This window comes from Triturus cristatus, chromosome 4_1 (genome assembly GCF_964204655.1).
Source record: "Triturus cristatus chromosome 4_1, aTriCri1.1, whole genome shotgun sequence".
Classification (NCBI taxonomy): domain Eukaryota; kingdom Metazoa; phylum Chordata; class Amphibia; order Caudata; family Salamandridae; genus Triturus; species Triturus cristatus.
Genome location: NC_140585.1, coordinates 1,159,899,223 through 1,159,919,949, shown reverse-complemented (window position 1 = coordinate 1,159,919,949; position 20,727 = coordinate 1,159,899,223). Strand labels below are relative to the sequence as shown.

At 42.5% G+C, this 20,727-nt stretch overlaps 1 protein-coding gene across 2 annotated transcripts in view; it reads left to right on the top strand.

The window, feature by feature from the left end:
* Positions 1 to 20,157, top strand: part of LOC146856250 (epoxide hydrolase 3-like) — a 31,161-nt gene extending 11,004 nt beyond the window's left edge. The window contains exons 2-4 of one of the 2 annotated variants that reach the window (XM_085654321.1): positions 3,761 to 3,864; positions 14,681 to 14,826; positions 16,473 to 20,157. In XM_085654321.1, the coding sequence (XP_085510447.1) occupies positions 3,769 to 3,864; positions 14,681 to 14,826; positions 16,473 to 16,689 (459 nt within the window). In that variant the 5' untranslated portion in view covers positions 3,761 to 3,768 and the 3' untranslated portion in view covers positions 16,690 to 20,157. Of the gene's footprint in view, positions 1 to 3,627; positions 3,865 to 14,680; positions 14,827 to 16,472 lie in introns of those variants that run through there. The other variant, XM_085654320.1, reaches the window with a different exon arrangement.
* The last annotated feature ends 570 nt before the right edge of the window (positions 20,158 to 20,727 follow it).

Genomic DNA, 20,727 nt, shown 5'->3' with positions numbered 1-20,727 from the left:
TAAAAAAACAAAGGTTACAAGGATATTATAGTTAGCAAATAGAATTCAAAAACCATAGAAATTCACTGAAAAAACACAGGTTTCAGGGACATTATAGTTAGGATTTAGTATTTAAAAAACCTTAGAAATTCACAGAAAAAGCCAAACGTTACGAAGACATTATAGTTAGGCTGACATTTCACACATACAAAACCAGAGAAATTCAGCCGTTATAGTTAGCTGAGCTAATTATAACTTGTGCCCCCGCAATGCACTGCTGATGACGTCACATATTACATCACTCATGAAATGGTCAGTGACATCACTCATGACATCACTGATGACGTCTCAAATAACATCACGGATGACATAATCCACATAATCTCTGATGCACCTACTCACACCCTTGTATAATCTTTCATACACCCACTCCAAAATTCAGACTACATTCTGAAAACCATAGACATACCAATACCAGTTAGTACATACCCACTCACTGATTCATAGGTCTACACACACATCCACCACTCACCCATACAGCCACTCATACACGCAGTCACTGACCAAAACAGCCACTGATACATGCACTCATATACCCATACAGACACTCACACACTGCCACTCACCCGTAGAGTTGCTCACCCACCTAGTCAGACACCCAAAGAGTCAATCACACTGCCATTTACTCACCTATCCAGTTATACACATACCTCCTGACTTATTTGTACAGATACTAGCACATACTTATTCTCTTATACAATCATTGACACAAGCAGACACACATCCATACAGCTACTCTCACAATCATCACTTTCACATAGTCACTTATATACTCCAACACTCACATATACTGCCTTTCACATATGCAGTTGCTCACTCATATACCACCGAGACATTCATTCACTCACTGAGACAGTCATATGCACATTCACTCACCTATACAGCCCCTCGCAGATGGACTCATGAACACATACACCTAGTGAACCACCCACTCACACATCCATGCAGAAAGTCGCACAAGCCCCCCCCCCCCCCCCCCACACACAAGATACTCAGGCACCTATACAGGTACTCAGACAACCAATCCATAACCCATATAGACACTCCTGTAGCTATTCATCAACCCATGCAGCCACTTACACACCAACTGACACACTGATGCAGACAGTCAAGCAGATCAGTCACTCACATATACATTCACTGAGACACGTATAATCACTCACTTGTACAGTCAGTTACGCACCCACTCATTCACCCATGCAGACACTCATACACCTTGCTATATATATATATATATAATATATATTCACTTAAAAAACCATAGGTTTCACACATGTTATAGTTAGCTGGACATTTCCCTCGTAAAAAACCATTGAAATTCCCCCGTTATAGTTAGTGCAGGCAACTATAACTCACGCGACCGCAATCCTCTGCTGATGACATCAGATATTACATCACTGTATTTAGACACCTATTTACCCATGTCTTCTTCCATTAATCTTTAGCTATACATATATTACAAATATTTATTTTTCAGAAAGACACATATGTAATCAGTGATGTAATATCTGACGTCATCAGCAGAGGATTGCGGTCGCGTGAGTTATAGTTGCCTGCACTAACTATAATGGGGGAATTTCAATGGTTTTTTACGAGGGAAATGTCCAGCTAACTATAACATGGTTTTTTAAGTGAATTAGCAAGGTTTTTTAAATGCTAATTCCTAACTATAACGTGTGTGAAACCTATGGTTTTTTAAGTGAATTTGTACGGTTTTTTAAATGCTAAGTTATGTATTTATTAATATATATATTTTTTTCAGGTTTTTCACCGTGCGCGCACCGTGCTTCGCGACCGCCAGTAGATAATATATAAATATAATCATGAACAGTGATGTAATCAGTGATGTCACTGACCATGTCAGGATTGATACATCATCAGCAGTGCATTGCGGGGGAGCGAGTTATAGTTAGCACAGCTAACTATAACTGCTGAATTCACTGGTTTTGTACGAGGGAAATCTGAGTCGAACTATAACGTCCTTGTAACCTTTGTTTTTTCAGTGATTTTTAAGGTTTTTTAAAATTCTTTTCCCTAACTTTAGCGTCCCTATAACCTTTCGTTTTTTAAGTAAATTTCTAAGCTTTTTGGAATTCTTTTTCCCAACTATAACGCCCTTGTAATAGCATTTTTTTCAGTGATAATAGAATCCATGTAGTCTTTGTTTTTCTCAGATCTAGACAACATATGGCTACATTGATTTGTATACTTTCCATCACTAGAGGGTGTGAAATCTACAGGAAGCCCCCATTTCTGCCAGTCAGGCATTCTTTGACAGAGTACCAATCTCTTCATTGATTTATTGGAATTTATTTAGCACTCGTTTACCAACAAAGGATTCTTGACACTAGGTACCACAAAGGGTCAAATGTTCAACTTCTGAATTATTAGGATTATTAAGGTTAACAGAACAGGTGTGTTTTTATGGACTTTCTAACGACTAAATAAGACTGAATGAGATGAGGTTGAAGACTGTTTAAGAACTGCGGTTTCAGTAAGTGCAATGCTCAGCCAGCTATTCTTGAGCATTTAAAACTAAGAACTGAGAAAAGCAGTTGAGAAGTGGACCATATGGTCCTAACTGGAATGTAAATTGAGAATTGCTCCATAAGGGGGGACTCTACATGCTATCGCTGAGTTATTGGTTCAGGTTTCATGGCTTATTTAGTTAATTGTAATAATGTAGGAGCCACACCTTTCACATCTCTTCATTCCTACTTTACTCTGATCACGTCATTTCCATTAGTTTATTTTATCCAGCATATCTTCCTTCTTTGTCAGCTGCTAATTCTGCTTACATCTGTCTCTCTCCCCATTCCCTTTAGAATTCTCTTTCCTTAATCTGTTATCTTTCCCTCATTCCTTTTGGCCCTTGATTTCTCTTTTTCTTTACTCATTCCCTTGCTTCTTTACCTTTGTCTTTCAGCCCCCCATTCATCTTATGTACCTCTCATCTGCTTCCTCTCGCAAATCTTTCCCTTTCTACTGTCCTTCCTTATTCACTTTCCGATGTTTCCTTCGTTGCTCTCACATTCATTCATTCAAACTCTTCTTTATGGTCCCTTAAGTTATTTTATCACATTGTTTATGTGCTCATTCTCTTCTCACTCCTGTTCCTCATCACTCTTGCCAGACCTCTCTGTATAGCTTGCCATACCTGTTTGTATGTCTCATGCCTTGCCGTGCCTCACTGTGTTCCTCATTGCTCTTGCTGTGCCTCTTTGGATCCCTCATTCATCCTGTTGAGTCTCTCTGTATCCCTGACTTCATTTGGCAAGCTCTTCTATATCCCCACTTTCTTTTTTTATGCCTCTTTGTAATTCTTGCAGGTCTCGTTGTGCCTCATTGTAACTCCCATTCCTGATTCTGTTCCTCTGTATAACCAACATTCCTATTATCATGTCTCTTTGTATACTCATTCCTCTTGTTATCCCTCTGTATTAGTCCCACCTTTTGGCATGTCTCTCTGTAGCAATCATTCCTCTTGTGATCAATCTGGCTATCCTGTATTCCTCTTGAGATGCCATTTCTCCTTTTACAGGTTTGTCTCTGTCTCTTTTCAAATATCTTGTTCCTTTCCTTCTCACTGTCACTGCTTTTGACCTCTTCTTTTCTCTCCCACCTCCCAGATTTCTTTTTCTCCGCACCCATAATACCTTTCTTCTTGTCCCTCCTTGCTCTTCTCTTTCCTCATGGTATTTGCTTTATCCTCTTTCCTCAGACTAGGCCATGCGACACTTTTCACAGCTCATGCGGTCCAGCTACATCTTTATGTTTCAGCCCCCGAAGCTGCCAGAGATCCTCATCTCTCTGGACGATTTCAAGGTGAGCACCCTTCATCTGGACTTATGGATACTGATAAGAAAATTGTGCTAATTTTCATTTTGCCGTATTGGTAAATTAACACTTCTGAAATAATCAATACCAACTCCCAGTGAAAGAATAAGTATATGATGTGTCTAGCCTTGTTTGGGATAGGAATGATAAACAGTAAATATTAATTGAAGTGAGCAATATGCACAACAAACTTTTACTGTCTAGAATTGCTTTACCCAACTCTCTCAAAGTCATAGGCGTGAGATGTTGTGGTGATCGTTATTAAATTAGCTGCTACATAAGTGTTCTTTTCCCATTTTGGGTAAACTAAAGCTGAACATAGCTAATGTGGTCGGTCACCAAATTCTGCTACCCTCCTTACAATATCACCCCCTCTTGCACGCTCTTGCTCATCGTATTCAGCCTTACCTACTTTAGACCCAGCATTATTCTCCCACATCATTTATGCTGTTCAATCTTATTTGGCTAACCCCACTACACATGCTGAATCACTATCCAATAGCATCCACTGCCCTCTCAAAACTTGGCATGAGAATCAGACTGCACTAGATGTAAACAACAGATAAGACGAATAACTTCCCTCCCTCTCCAGTATGGATATTGATGAACTCCTAATTGACTATGACTCCATGAACAAAAAACATAATTAATAAAAATAAATGAATGAGAAAGCCCCTCAATACGTCAAACATAGACTTGAATGTCCTCTCTTGAACACTCTGCGAATGCCCACACATTGTGTCCCTCTTTAGCAGAAGGATTACATATGGATATGATCAATCCCATGCTAAAATGATAAAGCATAACAACCTATGTAAAATAAAAACATCCAACTCTGAAACATCATTGGATCCATCTCTCAAATTCTTCCTCCACAATTGTATATTAGCAGTAAAACACAATACTGCTATTGTTGATGTAATCTTAATACACATACTACAAACCACCAGCTATAAAGCTAATGGTCCCTAAGGGATATTCCGTCATACACCTTGACAGATACAGTAGAACACATGGAAGCATTGCTGTCTTCTTCAGAGACTCATATATAAATATCACAAAGAAACAAATATCATCATTTGAACACATGTCAATAGAGCTAACTCCAACAGAGCAATTCCCGACCAGCATGTACCTGATCTGGCACTCCTCATGAAAGAACTCGCTCTTCACAGAATAGATTATAGAATTCATCACGGTTAACAAAATGGACACCAACAACATCTTTCTCAAGAGAGTTCAACTCTCACTTGAATTACAAATCTGAATCTGCTGACTGGATTATCTCAAGCTTCATTGAACACAACAATCACTGTCACATCTGCTCATCCCCAGCCTATAATAAGGGAGATATCCTGTTTACAGCAGATAAAGACAAAGTAAAATTAAACTCCACCCTACATTTTGACTATTGTGATCACTATCTTATTTTTTCTCAGTCAACCCAGGCTTTTCCCTTTCCCAATGCCCAACCAAAGAGACCTAAAAATGTGATCAAGAGATCTTAGGAACCTACTAGCCTCAGTGGTCGAGTAGCTGCACGACCTTTTACCTACATTTGTCCTACCTTTCTCTAAATAACGACTCTGGCACTGACCTTTTACCTAGTTATCTGCCGAATAAATGTGGTGTGGTTTTCTTCAAAAACTAGCCTCATTTATTATGCATGAGGATTCTTAGTATCATATCTTAATCCCCTGCCTAGGACATGCACAGCAGGATTACCATCTTCTGTATAATAACTCTGTACAAAAGTCACTGCTATCATCATCCTTGAACGAGAGGCCCACAATACCATTACACATCTAGGTGGAACCCCTGAGGGTACCTTTCAGGTATAAAAGAACCACAGCTTCACTGGAAAACTGGAGGAGAAGCTTCACTCTGACACTAGACGCGGAGGTCCCTGCCAGCAGAAGCTCCAGCACGCAGTGGTCTGACATCCCTTGCGGGGTGTCCAACTCAAGACAAAGACGGGGTCCTTCGTTCTCTCCCATCAGGTAATGGGTTGGCTCTTTCCTAGGGGATTCTTGGCTTTACACCCACATACATGCTAGATACACTTAGGCAGGGTTTGCATTTTAGGAGTACGCTTGATTACTGTCATGTATCTATATGCCTATGTATATTCACTATTTTAGCATCATGGTAGAATTCTACCTTTTATTTACTCAGTTGGTGCTTGTAATCGTATAATTCTGTGTAATGATTGTCACAGCAAACATGTTTTATACTAGAATGACACTGGTTCAATAAATGCTTATTGAAAACGTCCCCATTGTTTATTTTGTGTATCTCTCTGAGACTAAGTGAGCACGACTGAGTGAAAAGTACTGCATTGTTTCCACGATCCCTGAAGGATCAAGGGTTGTCATGTTCAATAGTTGCCAGAAACTATTCGCTCCTTGGTAAGGTTAGGGGGCTTATAGTGGCACTGTGAGATAGCTGGTCTAAAGGCTAACATATCCTTTGGGGGTGTCTGGAATCAGTCTGGACACCAGTCCCTTGTTTATGTTGTCTTAACACGCAGATCCTATGTATTATTAGGAACTACACAACAGTGTCTCATGCCTTCCTGAAACAATCAACCTCTTCAATCGATGGAAAGAGACTATGACAGCAATCATAGGTTTGCTAGCTCCAGAAATCATGAGAAGACAAAGAAACAAAACCAATATCATGGTTCTCTAAAGAACGAAATAAAAAAATACTATCACTCCCTCTCACAGAAAGAAGACAGTGACAACATGCATCATTTTTGACCATAGCTAACCTGAGATCAAAATGAAGAACTTACAAACTCCACATCTTCAAAGCAAAATCCAAGTTCATCGAAAGAGAGCCTGATTGTACAGGGAACTGACATAGAAAGTTTTTGGGAATAGTGAGGAATGCCGCCATCCCTCCTAATCAGACAGTTACTGATGCTTCCAAAGATTGATCAAATCTCAGCATTCTCCAAAGACAAAATCAAAAAGATAAAACACTCCCTGGTCAAATCGCATAATACCCAATCCAACTCTGCCCAAATAAAGAATCTTAAAAGGAATGGTCCACCTTCCAAGGAATTCACATCTGAGATCTTACAAGCAGCTGCAAATCTAAACCATCTTCCAAACCATGGGAATCCATTCCCTCCTCTGTCCTGAAAGGTATGAAGTGTTCGATAGAGCCAATCGTAAGATCAATAACTCCTTCATAAACCAATGGATCTTCGTGGAACGCCTCAAAGTTTGATATGTTTCTCTGTTTTCAAAAGGACAAGGAGCTGACCTTAAGGACTTAAACAACTTCCATCCTGTAATACATCTATGTTTCTTAGTGAAAATTCTAGAATCGTGTGTGGAACCACATTTCAGCAGTTCTTAACGGACATTGAAGTCCTTGACACGCTTCAGTCGAAGTTCAGACCTAGATACCGAACAAAAACACCTACTGTGAACATAATCAGTGACATTTTCCACATCCTAGATGAATTATGATAGAGCTTTCCAGTCCCCCCGGATTTGTCTGCTGCCTTCAGACAAATAACTACTACTGCCTTCTAAAATCTTTAATGATAGGATGGACATCAGTGCTGTGGATCAAAATGGGTTCTCATCCTTCTAAACAAGGATTCTACCGACATCACTCTTTGCGATATCAACATATTCTTTATGTCAGCTGGCATTACGTTTAGTGTCTGCCGTTCTTGTGTTTTGCTTCAGTGGGCACTGCTCTTTGTGCCTGCTGACATCACTCATTGTCAATCTGCTCTACACATTGCTTCTGTCTGTTGACATTAATTTTTAACTGCAGTCATCGACTTTTAGCATCTGCTAGCATTTTGTTGACTAGCATTGTGTCGGCTGGCATCGCTCTTGGATTTTTACTGCAACTGCTTTTTGTGTCTTCTGCATTGCTGTATGTATGCCAGTATGTGATTGGTTTGTGTCCTCATAATCATATAGATTTGCAGTGTAATTTAATCCCAAATTCCGTACTGAGCGTGGTTGATACAGGAAGTAGAATATTTTTATTATAATGGTCTTTTCTTCTTTATTAGAAGACCAGTGAAAAAGCAAAGAACAGCCAACACCTGTTTCACCTGAGGGCCGGCAGGCCAGGGATTTTTCAAGGCTAGTTGTAAAAGTGATTGTACATATAAATGGGAAAGCAAAAGGAAGATTCCACAAGGTGGACATATCAGCAAAGTGCATTGCTGTATGTGCCTGCCAGCATCACTTTTTGGGTGTACCTGCGTTGCTCTTTGCCTGTGCTTGCATCTCTCTACTCCTGTGCAAGCATCGCTTATTGATCCTGCCAGCAGTTTTTTGCATCCACTGGTAAAGGTTAATGTCTTCAGGCAACTCTTTTTGTGTCTCCTGGCATCACTCTGTGCTTTTACTGGCATCATAGTATATTTCTACTGGCGCCCTCTATTTACGTGCTAACGTTACTCTGTGTGTGCTTGCCAGTATTATTATTTGATTATTTCTGCTATGTTTCTTGTATTAACCACCATAACTTTTTGCATCAAAATCATCCAGGATCTTTTTGCGTCAGCCAGCAACACTCGTTACATCAGCCAACAACACTTTTTGCGTCAGCCAGCTATACTCTTTACATCAGCCAACAACACTTTTTGTATTAGCCAGCAACAACTTTTGGGTTGGCCAGCATTGCTTTTTGAATTAAAAGCATCACGTTTTAACGCTAGCAAGCATCAATTTTTAGGTCTCGCCTGAGCCAGCGCTTTAGCGCTGCTCTGGCGAGAGCTTTAGTAAGCGGGATTTGGAAGTGCAAACTAGTGGCTTTTCAGGCCTCTAGCTACAATGCATGTGCGCCGGGAGCGCGCACCATTTGTCCGCCTTTGTGATCGCTTTTGCGGCCGCTTTGATGTTCTCAGTGAGCCGCATGGCCACTGAGAACATCAAAGCGGCCGCGAAAGTGCACACCATTTGCCAGCCTGTCTTCTGTCATCTCTTTCAGTGTCCGCCCTCTGTTTCTCTTTCCCTTCCTCCACCAAAGACTGAGGTGTCTGCAGACTGCTCAGTTTCCCAAGAGGCCAGTCTGCCTGGTGCCTTCCAGTCTTCCCATCATTTGCCTGGATGCACCATCCTACCTCACACTAAAACTATTGCAGAGAAGAGCAAACCGAGCCAGACAAAGGTGCTTGCAAAAAATAAAGCTGGCTGCTAAATAAATTGCTTCAAATGAAAGCACCGGTGGGGTCCTGGTGCCGCTTCATTAGCTGCACCACTGGTTTGGATTTGCGAACCTGCCGCGTTTTGACATCGCATTTTTGTCTCCTACTTGGGTCTCTAAAGACCAACTCTTTCTTGCTGTCCTGCACACTTATTGGCGGCCTTGTTGATAATTTGAACTCACTCATATTTAATGGTTTCTTATTTTAAACGTGTGTATTTCAAATGCCAGGATTTTTAATTCAAACTACATCACTGAGTTTAAAAACATTCAAAACTGTGTTGTGTAATCATTGAATCGGCTGGTCCATACTTTTCAGCTCGTCTTCAGACCTTTTTTGAGAAGTATTAAACCGGTTTCACCAAATACCATTACCACTATAAACAAGCATTTGCAACGCAATACGTCTCGCATTAACACGAGTTTTAGCTGTTGACACTGCAAATAACAATGCCTTTTATTTTTGTTTTCGTTTTGAAAACCTAAATAAAAGGCATTGTCATTTACAATGCCGATAGCTTAAACTTGTTAAGCATACCACTAGACATCAATGAATGAGAGGACATGACACGTGGGACACTCAGCCTCCTTTTTAACCACAAACTGTGTTTACCTACATTTTAGCTCTTACAAAACACCCCTTTGAGCGCTGCTGTGACACTATCTTTCACATTCATTTTATTTTACAGGGCACCGACACCCACATATTATATCGAAGCACGCCTGCATAGAACGAATACTCCTGTTTCGAAGTTAAGAGCTCCTCGGCCTTAATGGCTGTTTTACAGATCAGAGCACATAATGTCATGCATGGAGTGGGGTTATTGTGGGGGGAAATCAGGCCTCACAGAGAGGCAGCCAGTCTCATTGATTGATAAAAGCTTTTTAATGTTTGACTCCAAATCCCGTACCCACCCCTCGACCCTTCGGACTCTACGCAGCACAAGTTTATAACACCTCTTGGCATCAATGAAAGCAAGAGGGCTGTTAATAGTCCACAGTTGCAGGGGGTTGGTGACAATCTGATGTTAATTGGTTGTAAGGTGGTGGAAAGGAGCAGAAAACGGCTTTGTTATTCCCTACCTATTTACCCTCACACCCCTTCAAAAGACTCAGCACATGAAAGGACCCTTCGAGTGAGCACTGTTGCCACTTTACGAAGGAGACCCTGCCACAATGCATAATCCTGTAATCCTAAGTGCAGATATGGTCTTTGGGGTCCAGGCCCTGTTAGCTTGAAAGTCAAATAGGATGAGTAAGGAATAACTTCCAATCCCTGAGTGTATGCCCGGTCCCTTATGCTACCATGCTCACAAAACTCCCAATCTCACAGCCCCCTTTATTCTTCATCACGGTCATCCACAGGGTACCCCTTTCTCTCAAAACCTAATGCGTCCACATTTTCATGAACTTCTCCCAGTCTCTCACGCAGGAGCCCGTACTTTCCCTCCTAGCCAGGCTTCAAAACACCACCTGACCCCTGAAACACCCAAGCACATCTTGGGTTTGTTTCGCGTCAGTAACTCCAGCAAACAAGCATTTGCAATGCAACAGGTCTCGCATTTACGCGAGCTTAAGCTATTGGCATTGTAAATGACAATGCCTTTTATTTGTTTTAAAAACCAAAACATTAAAAAGGCATTGTCATTTACAATGCCAATAGCTCAAACTCACGTAAATGCGAGACCTATTGCATTGCAAATGCTTGTTGTGTTTGTCAGCCATGCCTGTTAGGTCGGCCGGTACTGCCTATTTCATTTCCTTGGCTGGGATCGCTCGTTTCAATGGCCAGCAATGCTATGTTATGCAATATTTTGAGAACTCAAATTATTGCCAATATAGTGCCCTCTTTATGCTTTAGAAATAGCATAATTTAATAACCTTCAGTACATTTGACTCTTCGATTCTGGAAATGACAAGGTTGTAAGGCATGTCAAAAGATGCAATAGTCAACAATGATTTTTATCTAAAGGGGAGGAGATGTCCATAGCAGTATGGCCTGCACAGAGAAGACTAGTGTTCTGCAGTGGGCCTCTCTAAATTTCAGGACCAAGGCATAACATAAGATGGTTGAGCCTAGTCATCCTCTTGGTCGATAAGGCTTGAATTCTCTTTTGAGAAAAGGGAAAAGATTATGGAGCTTATAATGCACACGGCAGAACACTTTAAGTGAATCTCTTTTCTCCACAATCACCCTGTGCAACGAATGAATCACTAGGGGGACATGATACCTAGGCAACCGATGGCACAAAGTGCATGCTGCACTGTTATGAACACTGGAGACTATGTAGCAGAGGTGAACGTACACTGAAATCTAAACTATTTGCATAGTCCACAATGCAACTGCTGTCATTGCCTGGGCGCTATACTCTCTATAAGGAATCCTAAGTTCTTCATTTTTGCAAAAGCCTAAATGACTGAGGGCCATAATGCAGAGCGGCACTACACCCACTATAATGACAATCTCAGTAGCTTTCATCATAAAGTAGTTGCAACTCAAACATTTGTCAGTAGCCAAAAGACATTCAGTAAGGTTGTTATTCTCTGTCATGGATAACGTCTAAAGCTCCATCGTGAGTTTGAGTTCATCCATGGGAAACCGTGGACAGAGAAGGAATGGGGCATAATTCTCGCCAGCTCCACATACATACCTAGAAGCTCGAAATTCAAACTTATTCAAACATACATAACGCAAAGGGCTTACCTTTCACCTGATAAAATCAATAAATATTTTAATATCACAATATCCGCATGCCCGAGATGTCATCAGCCGAATGCAGATCTTCTGCATATGCTGTGGTCCCTCAGCTCCTATTGGAACACAGTCCCCGCAGCCCTGACAAGATGTACTGAGGTACCACAGGCTCACACATGGGAGGTCTGTATCCTGGGCTTATATGTTAGAGCCAAAAAGACTAGAGTTACCTCCAGATTCAGGGACCTGGGACTGATTGTGGCAAAACGCCTGATTACGAAAGGATGGAAGCGCACCGTTCCCCCACCCATAACTAGCTGGGAATAATCTCTAATGGTGTGGGCACAAGCAGACAGCACAGCACTGCAGACTGCGGGTTTACGCAAATACCCAATAGCGCAATGCTGGGACACTATCCTCAGTGCTTTCACGCAGGAGTGTAGCGGAGACAATAGCACTTCCATGCGGTGAGCTCACGGAGGTAATGGGGCCGCAACCAAGCAATTAGGCCGCACGCTCTACACCTGCGGCATCCCATATGATAGCCACTATACAGTTAACATCTTCTGACATAAGCAAAGCACAAGACACCAGATAGCTGCTCGTCGGTTCATCTCCCCGACGACAAGTATGAGCTGGCATACCACCCCTGCAGAGCCACCAGACCAAGTACGCATAAACCACATATACCCTGCCCCAGACGCAATAAGTTTTAAAATGACGATTTTAGTTGGTTCATAGATTAGCAGTTTAAGTTAAAGTTATATCTTATTTGCATAACCCATAAGCCCACTGACCGAATATAATGGTGCTCACACGTGAGTCCCCTACATGTGACACATGGCCTATCATTTCATGTGGTAACCAGGTGCACCCAGAATTCGGGCAATAGTGTGTCATACAGGCATTATTCCTAGAGGCTATTGAAAACATTCGTCCAAAGTTGCTCTGCATTGAAAGCGCACTCGTGCCACAGCCGACTTCAGGCAAAGTCTTTATTTCCAGAATGGCAAAGTAAGCATTTGACATCATAACAGCCACCTGACGCGTTTCGGAATTGCTCCCTTAATCATAGGTTTAGCTGGCTGACTCGCACTGCTAATGCACACAATTTAAATATTAGCCCTCCAATGAGCTTGCGTGTAGCGTCCCAATGCCTGCTGGGAAAGTGAGTGTGTCCATAGCCTACATGAATTAATACAATAACGACCCTGTATGGGCCGCAAAGTGCTTCTTTACCAGATATTCAAAACAAAGCTGTGACTCCAAATCAGGGCATCCATGAATATCGTGCCCCTTGGCCCCACTGCAATCCTCGGGTGGTGCGCTTTCCACGACCGTAGCCGCCGTGAATAAATTCGTCCAAAGTTGCTCTGCATTGAAAGCGCACTCGTGCCACAGCCGACTTCAGGCAAAGTCTTTATTTCCAGAATGGCAAAGTAAGCATTTGACATCATAACAGCCACCTGACGCGTTTCGGAATTGCTCCCTTAATCATAGGTTTTGCTGGCTGACTCGCACTGCTAATGCACACAATTTAAATATTAGCCCTCCAATGAGCTTGCGTGTAGCGTCCCAATGCCTGCTGGGAAAGTGAGTGTGTCCATAGCCTACATGAATTAATACAATAACGACCCTGTATGGGCCGCAAAGTGCTTCTTTACCAGATATTCAAAACAAAGCTGTGACTCCAAATCAGGGCATCCATGAATATCGTGCCCCTTGGCCCCACTACAATCCTCGGGTGGTGCGCTTTCCACGACCGTAGCCGCCGTGAATAAATTCGTCCAAAGTTGCTCTGCATTGAAAGCGCACTCGTGCCACAGCCGACTTCAGGCAAAGTCTTTATTTCCAGAATGGCAAAGTAAGCATTTGACATCATAACAGCCACCTGACGCGTTTCGGAATTGCTCCCTTAATCATAGGTTTTGCTGGCTGACTCGCACTGCTAATGCACACAATTTAAATATTAGCCCTCCAATGAGCTTGCGTGTAGTGTCCCAATGCCTGCTGGGAAAGTGAGTGTGTCCATAGCCTACATGAATTAATACAATAACGACCCTGTATGGGCCGCAAAGTGCTTCTTTACCAGATATTCAAAACAAAGCTGTGACTCCAAATCAGGGCATCCATGAATATCGTGCCCCTTGGCCCCACTGCAATCCTCGGGTGGTGCGCTTTCCACGACCGTAGCCGCCGTGAATAAATTCGTCCAAAGTTGCTCTGCATTGAAAGCGCACTCGTGCCACAGCCGACTTCAGGCAAAGTCTATTGAAAACATATATACCGAATCAGCTACAAGATGTAACTGCACAGTTAAACATGATGTACTTAGTAAATTGATGATGCGCTTAGTGGTTGTAACAGCACCGTACTCCACATATGTATGTATCATGTAGGAGGATTTGTTCAAATATGTATGATTAAAATGTGTATGGCTATTGCAAGATTGAAAATTGAAAAAGCCCAAAAGTCCCTCACCGCAAAAAACATTTTTTGAGTGACCCTCCTATTGCCCACTCGTGAGCCAGCCGAAAAGCCAGCCAAAAAGTTACTAATGTAAATATGCTGTTTATTGGTGGGCTGTGTTTTATTTACCAGTCTCCCCTGATATGTGGCTGATACTCTCTCCCATGTTTCATATACCCCGTTATTCTCATCAGCTAACAACCGCTCTGCCCTGCCCACTCTGATATACTCTTTCTCTCATCTCTTCTGACACTCCTATCTCTTTTGTTTTTGAATATCTACAGCCACCTTCCCTCCCATTACCTTCATGCTTTCCCTTTCTGATATGTACTTCAGTCCTTTTCTGCTGGTCCGCCACCATCTACCCTTCTGTTTTGGTACCCCACTTATCCCCTCTCTGATACACCCCTACTCCTCTTCTGATGCCCTGATATCCTGTATTTTGTCCAGTAGATGTCGAAGAGGGCATTGACGAATGCGAAGGTTGGAATCCAGAACCCCCAGCGACGTCTGACTGAAGAAGAGATAGAGGCCTTTCTGTACAGTGTATCCCAGCCAGGGGGGCTCACTGGACCCCTGAACTATCGAAACTTGATGAGGTACCAGAAGCTTAGATCTCCACATACAGGAAACCTGGTCATGTATGAGACACCTGTGCCCTCACAAACTGATAACACAGGAAGCGAATAGCGTGTTGTCTGTTATAGCATCAACTCATTGATAATGTTAGCAAGGGCCACATTTACACTGGTGCCCAATAATGAATTCCAAGCACATGTTTCACTACCATGGTCAATGAACTAATGCAGCCTTCCCTGGAATCTGTGTCTGACCATGTGGTCGAATGTTCAACTCTTCAGAGGGTCCACTTAGTCACTTTTGCCTCACGGGCAGTGGGACGTTTAGAAACATTAATGCCGCGCAGTGTTGTTTATTTGCCTTTGCCTATAAACAGCCAGCTGAGCGATCGGAAACACGTGAGCACATGTCCAGCACCAAAAAACAGTCCAAAGTTTTGTAGTGGAAGTTAATCAAAGCACATTTCTTGCTTTCTCACCCTGTGCTGCAGACTTTGGGTGATGTTGTTCCTGCCACAGATCTGTTCAATTTCAATTTTATTGACTTAGACCATTTCAGAGATCAACAGTTAAGAAGAATAGAAAGTCTATACATTGTTATAAAATGTTACGGACCACATAGATAATTTCACAGGTCTGTTCATTTCATGTCCCCTGTAACAGTTCATGTAGTCATTGAACTCAAAATAAAGCATTAGTGCGCAGATTTCAGAGGGGCTGAGACACATATCAATGTGTCCAGGTTTGATGCATGTTCAAGCGTGAGAGATCTATATATAAAAATATACACCCCCCCCCCTACTTATGAGGACCTGCAATTGACCGTAATGAAGGGTGTAATTACTGTTCTAACTGCACATGCGCTTTGATAGTAGGGTAGGTTATGAAGCGCACCAAAGCAAGTCTAACTGCACTTTTAGGTTTTTTGATACACTCACTCTAAAGTACCTAAACACACTACCTGAACTGGTACTCATAACACACCGGTCCTCACAAAGATAGTATTTGTCTGGTTCTATCAGGGTTAACCCATGCTATGAGGATCGAGCCGGTCCCCACAGTGTGCTCACACACTCCCACTCACCGAAGTGAACACACAGGGATCTGAACAGATGTCCGAATTTGAGAAGCTAAAAACTGTTTACCAGATTGAAGATGATATGACACAAGAAGCTGTCCAAGCTTTACGTGCTACGATAAAGGAATGCAGTCAAGTTGGCGAAACTAGGCACAGAAACCTGCGCAGGCTTTACAAACTAGGATGCAGAAACCAGTTCAAGCTTTAGAAGCTGTAACACTGAAACATACCCAAGCCTAGGACAACAGTCGGCAAATACATCTAGACCTGAGATGCTAGTACATAGGGGCTTTTCCTGACTTCAGATTCTAGTATACAGTAATTGTCCAGATTCGACATGCAGGATACCTGAACCTGACTAAGGTTGACATGTTAGGAAGCATTCACTTTTTCAGACTGAGAAGCTTGGAAACTAGATTTTGTTCAGGTGTTGTGCATCCCATATTCCATATCCTATGCATAGTGTCTGATGCTTTGTGGGCGCAGAGTAAAATAGCATGAGAATGTTGCATCCACATCCCATCGGGGACTGACTAGACTTGACTTCTGGTTTACTGTAATCTGATCACTGTTGGTATTTACTTTGCAGTTCCTTCCCAGTGAAGTTCCAGGATGTGCTGGTGCCCACAATGGTGATTTGGGGTGAACGAGACCAGTTCCTGGAGGCAGGCATGATCCAATGCATGAGACAGTACATGCAACAAAGCTTCAGGGTGGAGATGATTCCAGAAGCCGGGCACTGGGTTCAGCAAGACCAGCCTGAAGTTGTCAACCGCCTGATGAACTCTTTTCTGATTGAAAAGTGAAGCTTCCTTTTGGTGCAAGTGTTTTCTTTGTGTGCAGTATGCCTGTGCCTGGGGTAGGCAAGACAGCAGACTCCATTTTGAGTCAGACGGAGATCCCAATGTTCTATCAGGCTCAAGAAATCTGTATTGCAGTGGTATTAGAGTAAAACCACGTTGGTCCTTCTGGACTTCCCAGTGTTTAGGTCTCGCCTGACCCAGCGCATGCGCTGGTCTGGCGAGACTTATTGAGAGGGCTCCAAAAAGTGCTACCAGGCCAGCCTAGAGCTACAGTGCATGTGCGCGTGCGCGCACGCTTTACCATGATTACTTTCACTTTAGCGGCCGCTTTGATGTTTGATCGCGATCTTCACTTTCGCAGCCGCACGGCCGCTTTGCATAGCCAATAGGTCTCACTTTTGGGACCTTATAAGTATTTAGTTATGCAACTGTTGCATGGCTAAACACTTATAAGGACCCAAAGGCGAGACCTATTGGCTATGCCAATGCTTGTTTTTTCTTGTCATGGGATATTGCACGGGATGTCTGGCAGATGAGTGTTTTTTACTAGATACTAACTTTCCGTTTAATTTGCGTAATTTTGGGAAATTCACGTAATGCTTGTTATACTAAATTCCTGAAATTAGACCATCACACTATGTTGTATGATTACATGCCATTTGTGGCAGGCCCTCAGAAATAGCTTGAACAGTCATGGTGTGAGGAAGTGTGTCTCGTGCCTCAGGTTGTTTCCTTTATAGCAGACTGCACAGAGGACATATTTCATGCTAAACTAACTACAGTGCTAAAAGAGGGATTTGCATTTTGCATAATTACAAGTAATTTCACATAATTACATGAAAGAAAATTACTTTAATTTCACGCACCCCTAGTACATAAGCAAGAGGAATGTTTCTGTGCATTGCACAATACGGGTATGTTTATTCCCTTTTTTTTTTTTTTATTAGAGTATGTAAATGCTTGAATCAATTGTCTAAAGGCTGGAGAAAATTTGTGAATATACAATAATCATCTCCCCCACATAGATAAGTGCTATAAGTAGCAACTCTAGTCAATGATTTGGTCTAAATCATTCTTTTTGGTATGTTCCTGCCCTTTGAGGTTATCCAGCATCATGGGTTTTACCTTCCCCACTTTACAAGAAGAGAGAGCCCCACGCAAGGGAACTCCTACTTAGTATTTCTGACCGCCTCCGTGTTATCTGCCTTGAATAGATGTTTGTTGATTGCGGTGCCCTATAATGTTTTAAAATGCTGTTTTCTCTTGATTCTTAAAACGAATGATAAATCAGCACTTCTCCACCCATCTTCTCTGTCTCTCATCCTAGAAGCTTAAGTACAGGCTTCCAGCAGTAGGTGGGCCGAAGCCACATTGTCTACAGTAGATGGGTTTTCCTCTACTTTGACATTTGTTCTCAAGGCCTCCGAGTGAACGAGTGACCTTCTGCAGTCAGGAGATGGCCTCTGTGTCTCTTGGTGGAGGGCACATTCGGGGCAACAGACAGGCGTTGGCGCTGTTATGATTAGTTGTAGTAGCCACCACAGTGCAGCCCCTGGCAGGAACTTGGAACCTATTCCCCCTAAAGAGTACTGCCTGTGCCCCAAACAGGCTCCTGGCGGCCTGCAAGCATGCAGACATCCTATTCAAATGGCTGCAGGGTGCATTCCTTGTTGTACTTTCTAGTTACGCTTCTATCAGCATATGTACTGTATATTGTCGCTTTTGGCCTTTTGTAAGTAGGCAGACTTGTTAGGTGTCATTTGTAGCATTTTGCACTTTCTTATAGTGTTGGCATTTAAAAGAAAAACAAACCATTTCCTTTTTAAGCATTTCATTGCATTCTATTCTCTCCCTTTGAGATCACTAAATGACATCACCCCACGTGATGTCACAGGATGAGGGTTCTCACCATCAAACCATGAAAGAGGCCTCTTAATGTATCTAAGTGAGTTTAGGTGCCTGTGTAGGAGAGGAGTATGTTCCCTAAAAGGGGTAATATCAAATCTCAGTGATGCCGACCCGGCCTCTCATTCGTCTAGTCAATGAAATGAGGCCTAATCGGTTTGTTACCATTATCCCTTCAATACTTTGTTGATTTAACATTGACTAAATAATCATTAAAAATGACTGCAGACTAGAGAGGAAGTGCGATATATTTTACTGAATTCCAAGTTTTTAAGAAAAAGATGCTGGAAATAAAACGACCCTTCCCCCGACTTAGTTGACATAGAACGTGAGTTATATCATACTTATTCGAACACAAATGTGGTCAGGAGAAGCTTAACCAGTAGCGGCTGCTACTGGACCCGGGTGGCGGGGTGGAAAGGAGGCAGGAGAGTGGGGGGGGGGGCAAGAAAAAGGGAACTAAGCAAACAAACAAAAACACTTACCTTGAATGGCCGCCGCCTCTCCTTTGTCCTCTGTCCTTCCAACATCTTCCTGCATTCCCGGCCAGCAGCAGTAAGAACCCGCCCTCCCAGCCTCCCCTAAGCCAATCGCAATGCTGCAATGCAGCGTTGTGATTGGTCTGGGTGCCGTGGATCGGTGCTCAGACAGGGACTGGGAGGGTTTGCATGTTCCTCACCAGGCTATGCACTGCACCCTGGTGGGGGACATGCAAAGTGCGCAGGACTGCTTGGGGCAACCCTAGAGGGCCATCCAAGCAGTCCTGAGCACTTCAGGTGTAAAAACCACTACTTTCCCTACTCCGCCAGCCCCGCTCGAGAGCCACCGACGTATATAGCAAAAATAAAATGATAATAACAATAGTTATCATTTTATGTTTCCTTTATTTCGTGGGGCGTCACTTTTCCACCTTAGCCGAGGAGCCGCCACTTAGAGATTGCTTATGGGAACGCTATTTTCTCTCTCTGCTCATCATCCAGCTGGTTCTATTTTGAGCAAAGGAGATGAGAAATGACAACTACGGAGAGCGTCTCAAACACTATAGTGATCAGCATTCTGGAAGCTCTGCCCAAATAGAATTCAAAAGGCATCTACATAGGCCTAAAAATCATGCTAGCACATTCAGTGACTTGAAAGTGAAATCCAGGTTTTCACATGCTCCTGTTCAGACTTGCAGGCTATAGTCGACTCCGAAATTCTGCAAATTCAATTCAACACTCCCACAGTCTGGTGTATTCTGTTTTGTGCACCTCCATACGCTTATTGTTTTTTTAAGGAACATATACTGTTTTTATTGATTTTAAAAAGAGTATCCTCTAATGTGAATCATAGCATGTTTCATTATTTTTGACAATCTCTGCCTGTTCTGTCCCATGTACGTAAAGTTGGTCAGTGCAACGCTTTTAAGAATTTGTGCCTGAGTTAGAGCTGTAACCTCGCTATGTTAGCTGACAAGTCTTTTCTTTGAAATTTATAATCCAGTACATTTTATATTTTATGAACTGTTAACAAAAAGCTTATAATACCAACTGAACGTGATATAAAGATTTATTGATCATAAATGTATCTGTGAGTTTGTCTGAATTTTTCTATTAACACAGAAATTGTGTAAAGTGACATGTTTTTGGTATTCCAGTATATGTTGTCTTTATAAAACAAATATGTCTTTAAAAACCTTGCTAAGTATTTTCATAGCGATACCAAAGGGAATGATGGACGGAGCGTTTGAGCAAATCAAACACTCACCCCCAGTCAACTGATCTGGGTTTAATCCATCATTATTCTTTAGCTCACTCCACCACCCCAGTTCAGACATGGCCATATGCAAATCAGTCTGACCTTGTGCCTCATGAGAACAGTCCAGACCGAACTGCCAAGCCATGTCTTCCCTGGACCGGAAACAAGCATCCAGGGACCGGTTTCGGGTTCATAACCCTTATCAGCCAGGCTATCTTGAATCCAGTGGCAAAGTGAGCAAGGGACCCACGTCTGGGCATACCCTGCCAACTTAGGGCAAACAAAGCGATACCAAAGGGGATGATGGACGAAGCGTTTGAGCAAATCAAACACTCACCCCCCAGTCAACTGATCTGGGTTTAATCCATCATTATTCTTTAGCTCACTCCACCACCCCAG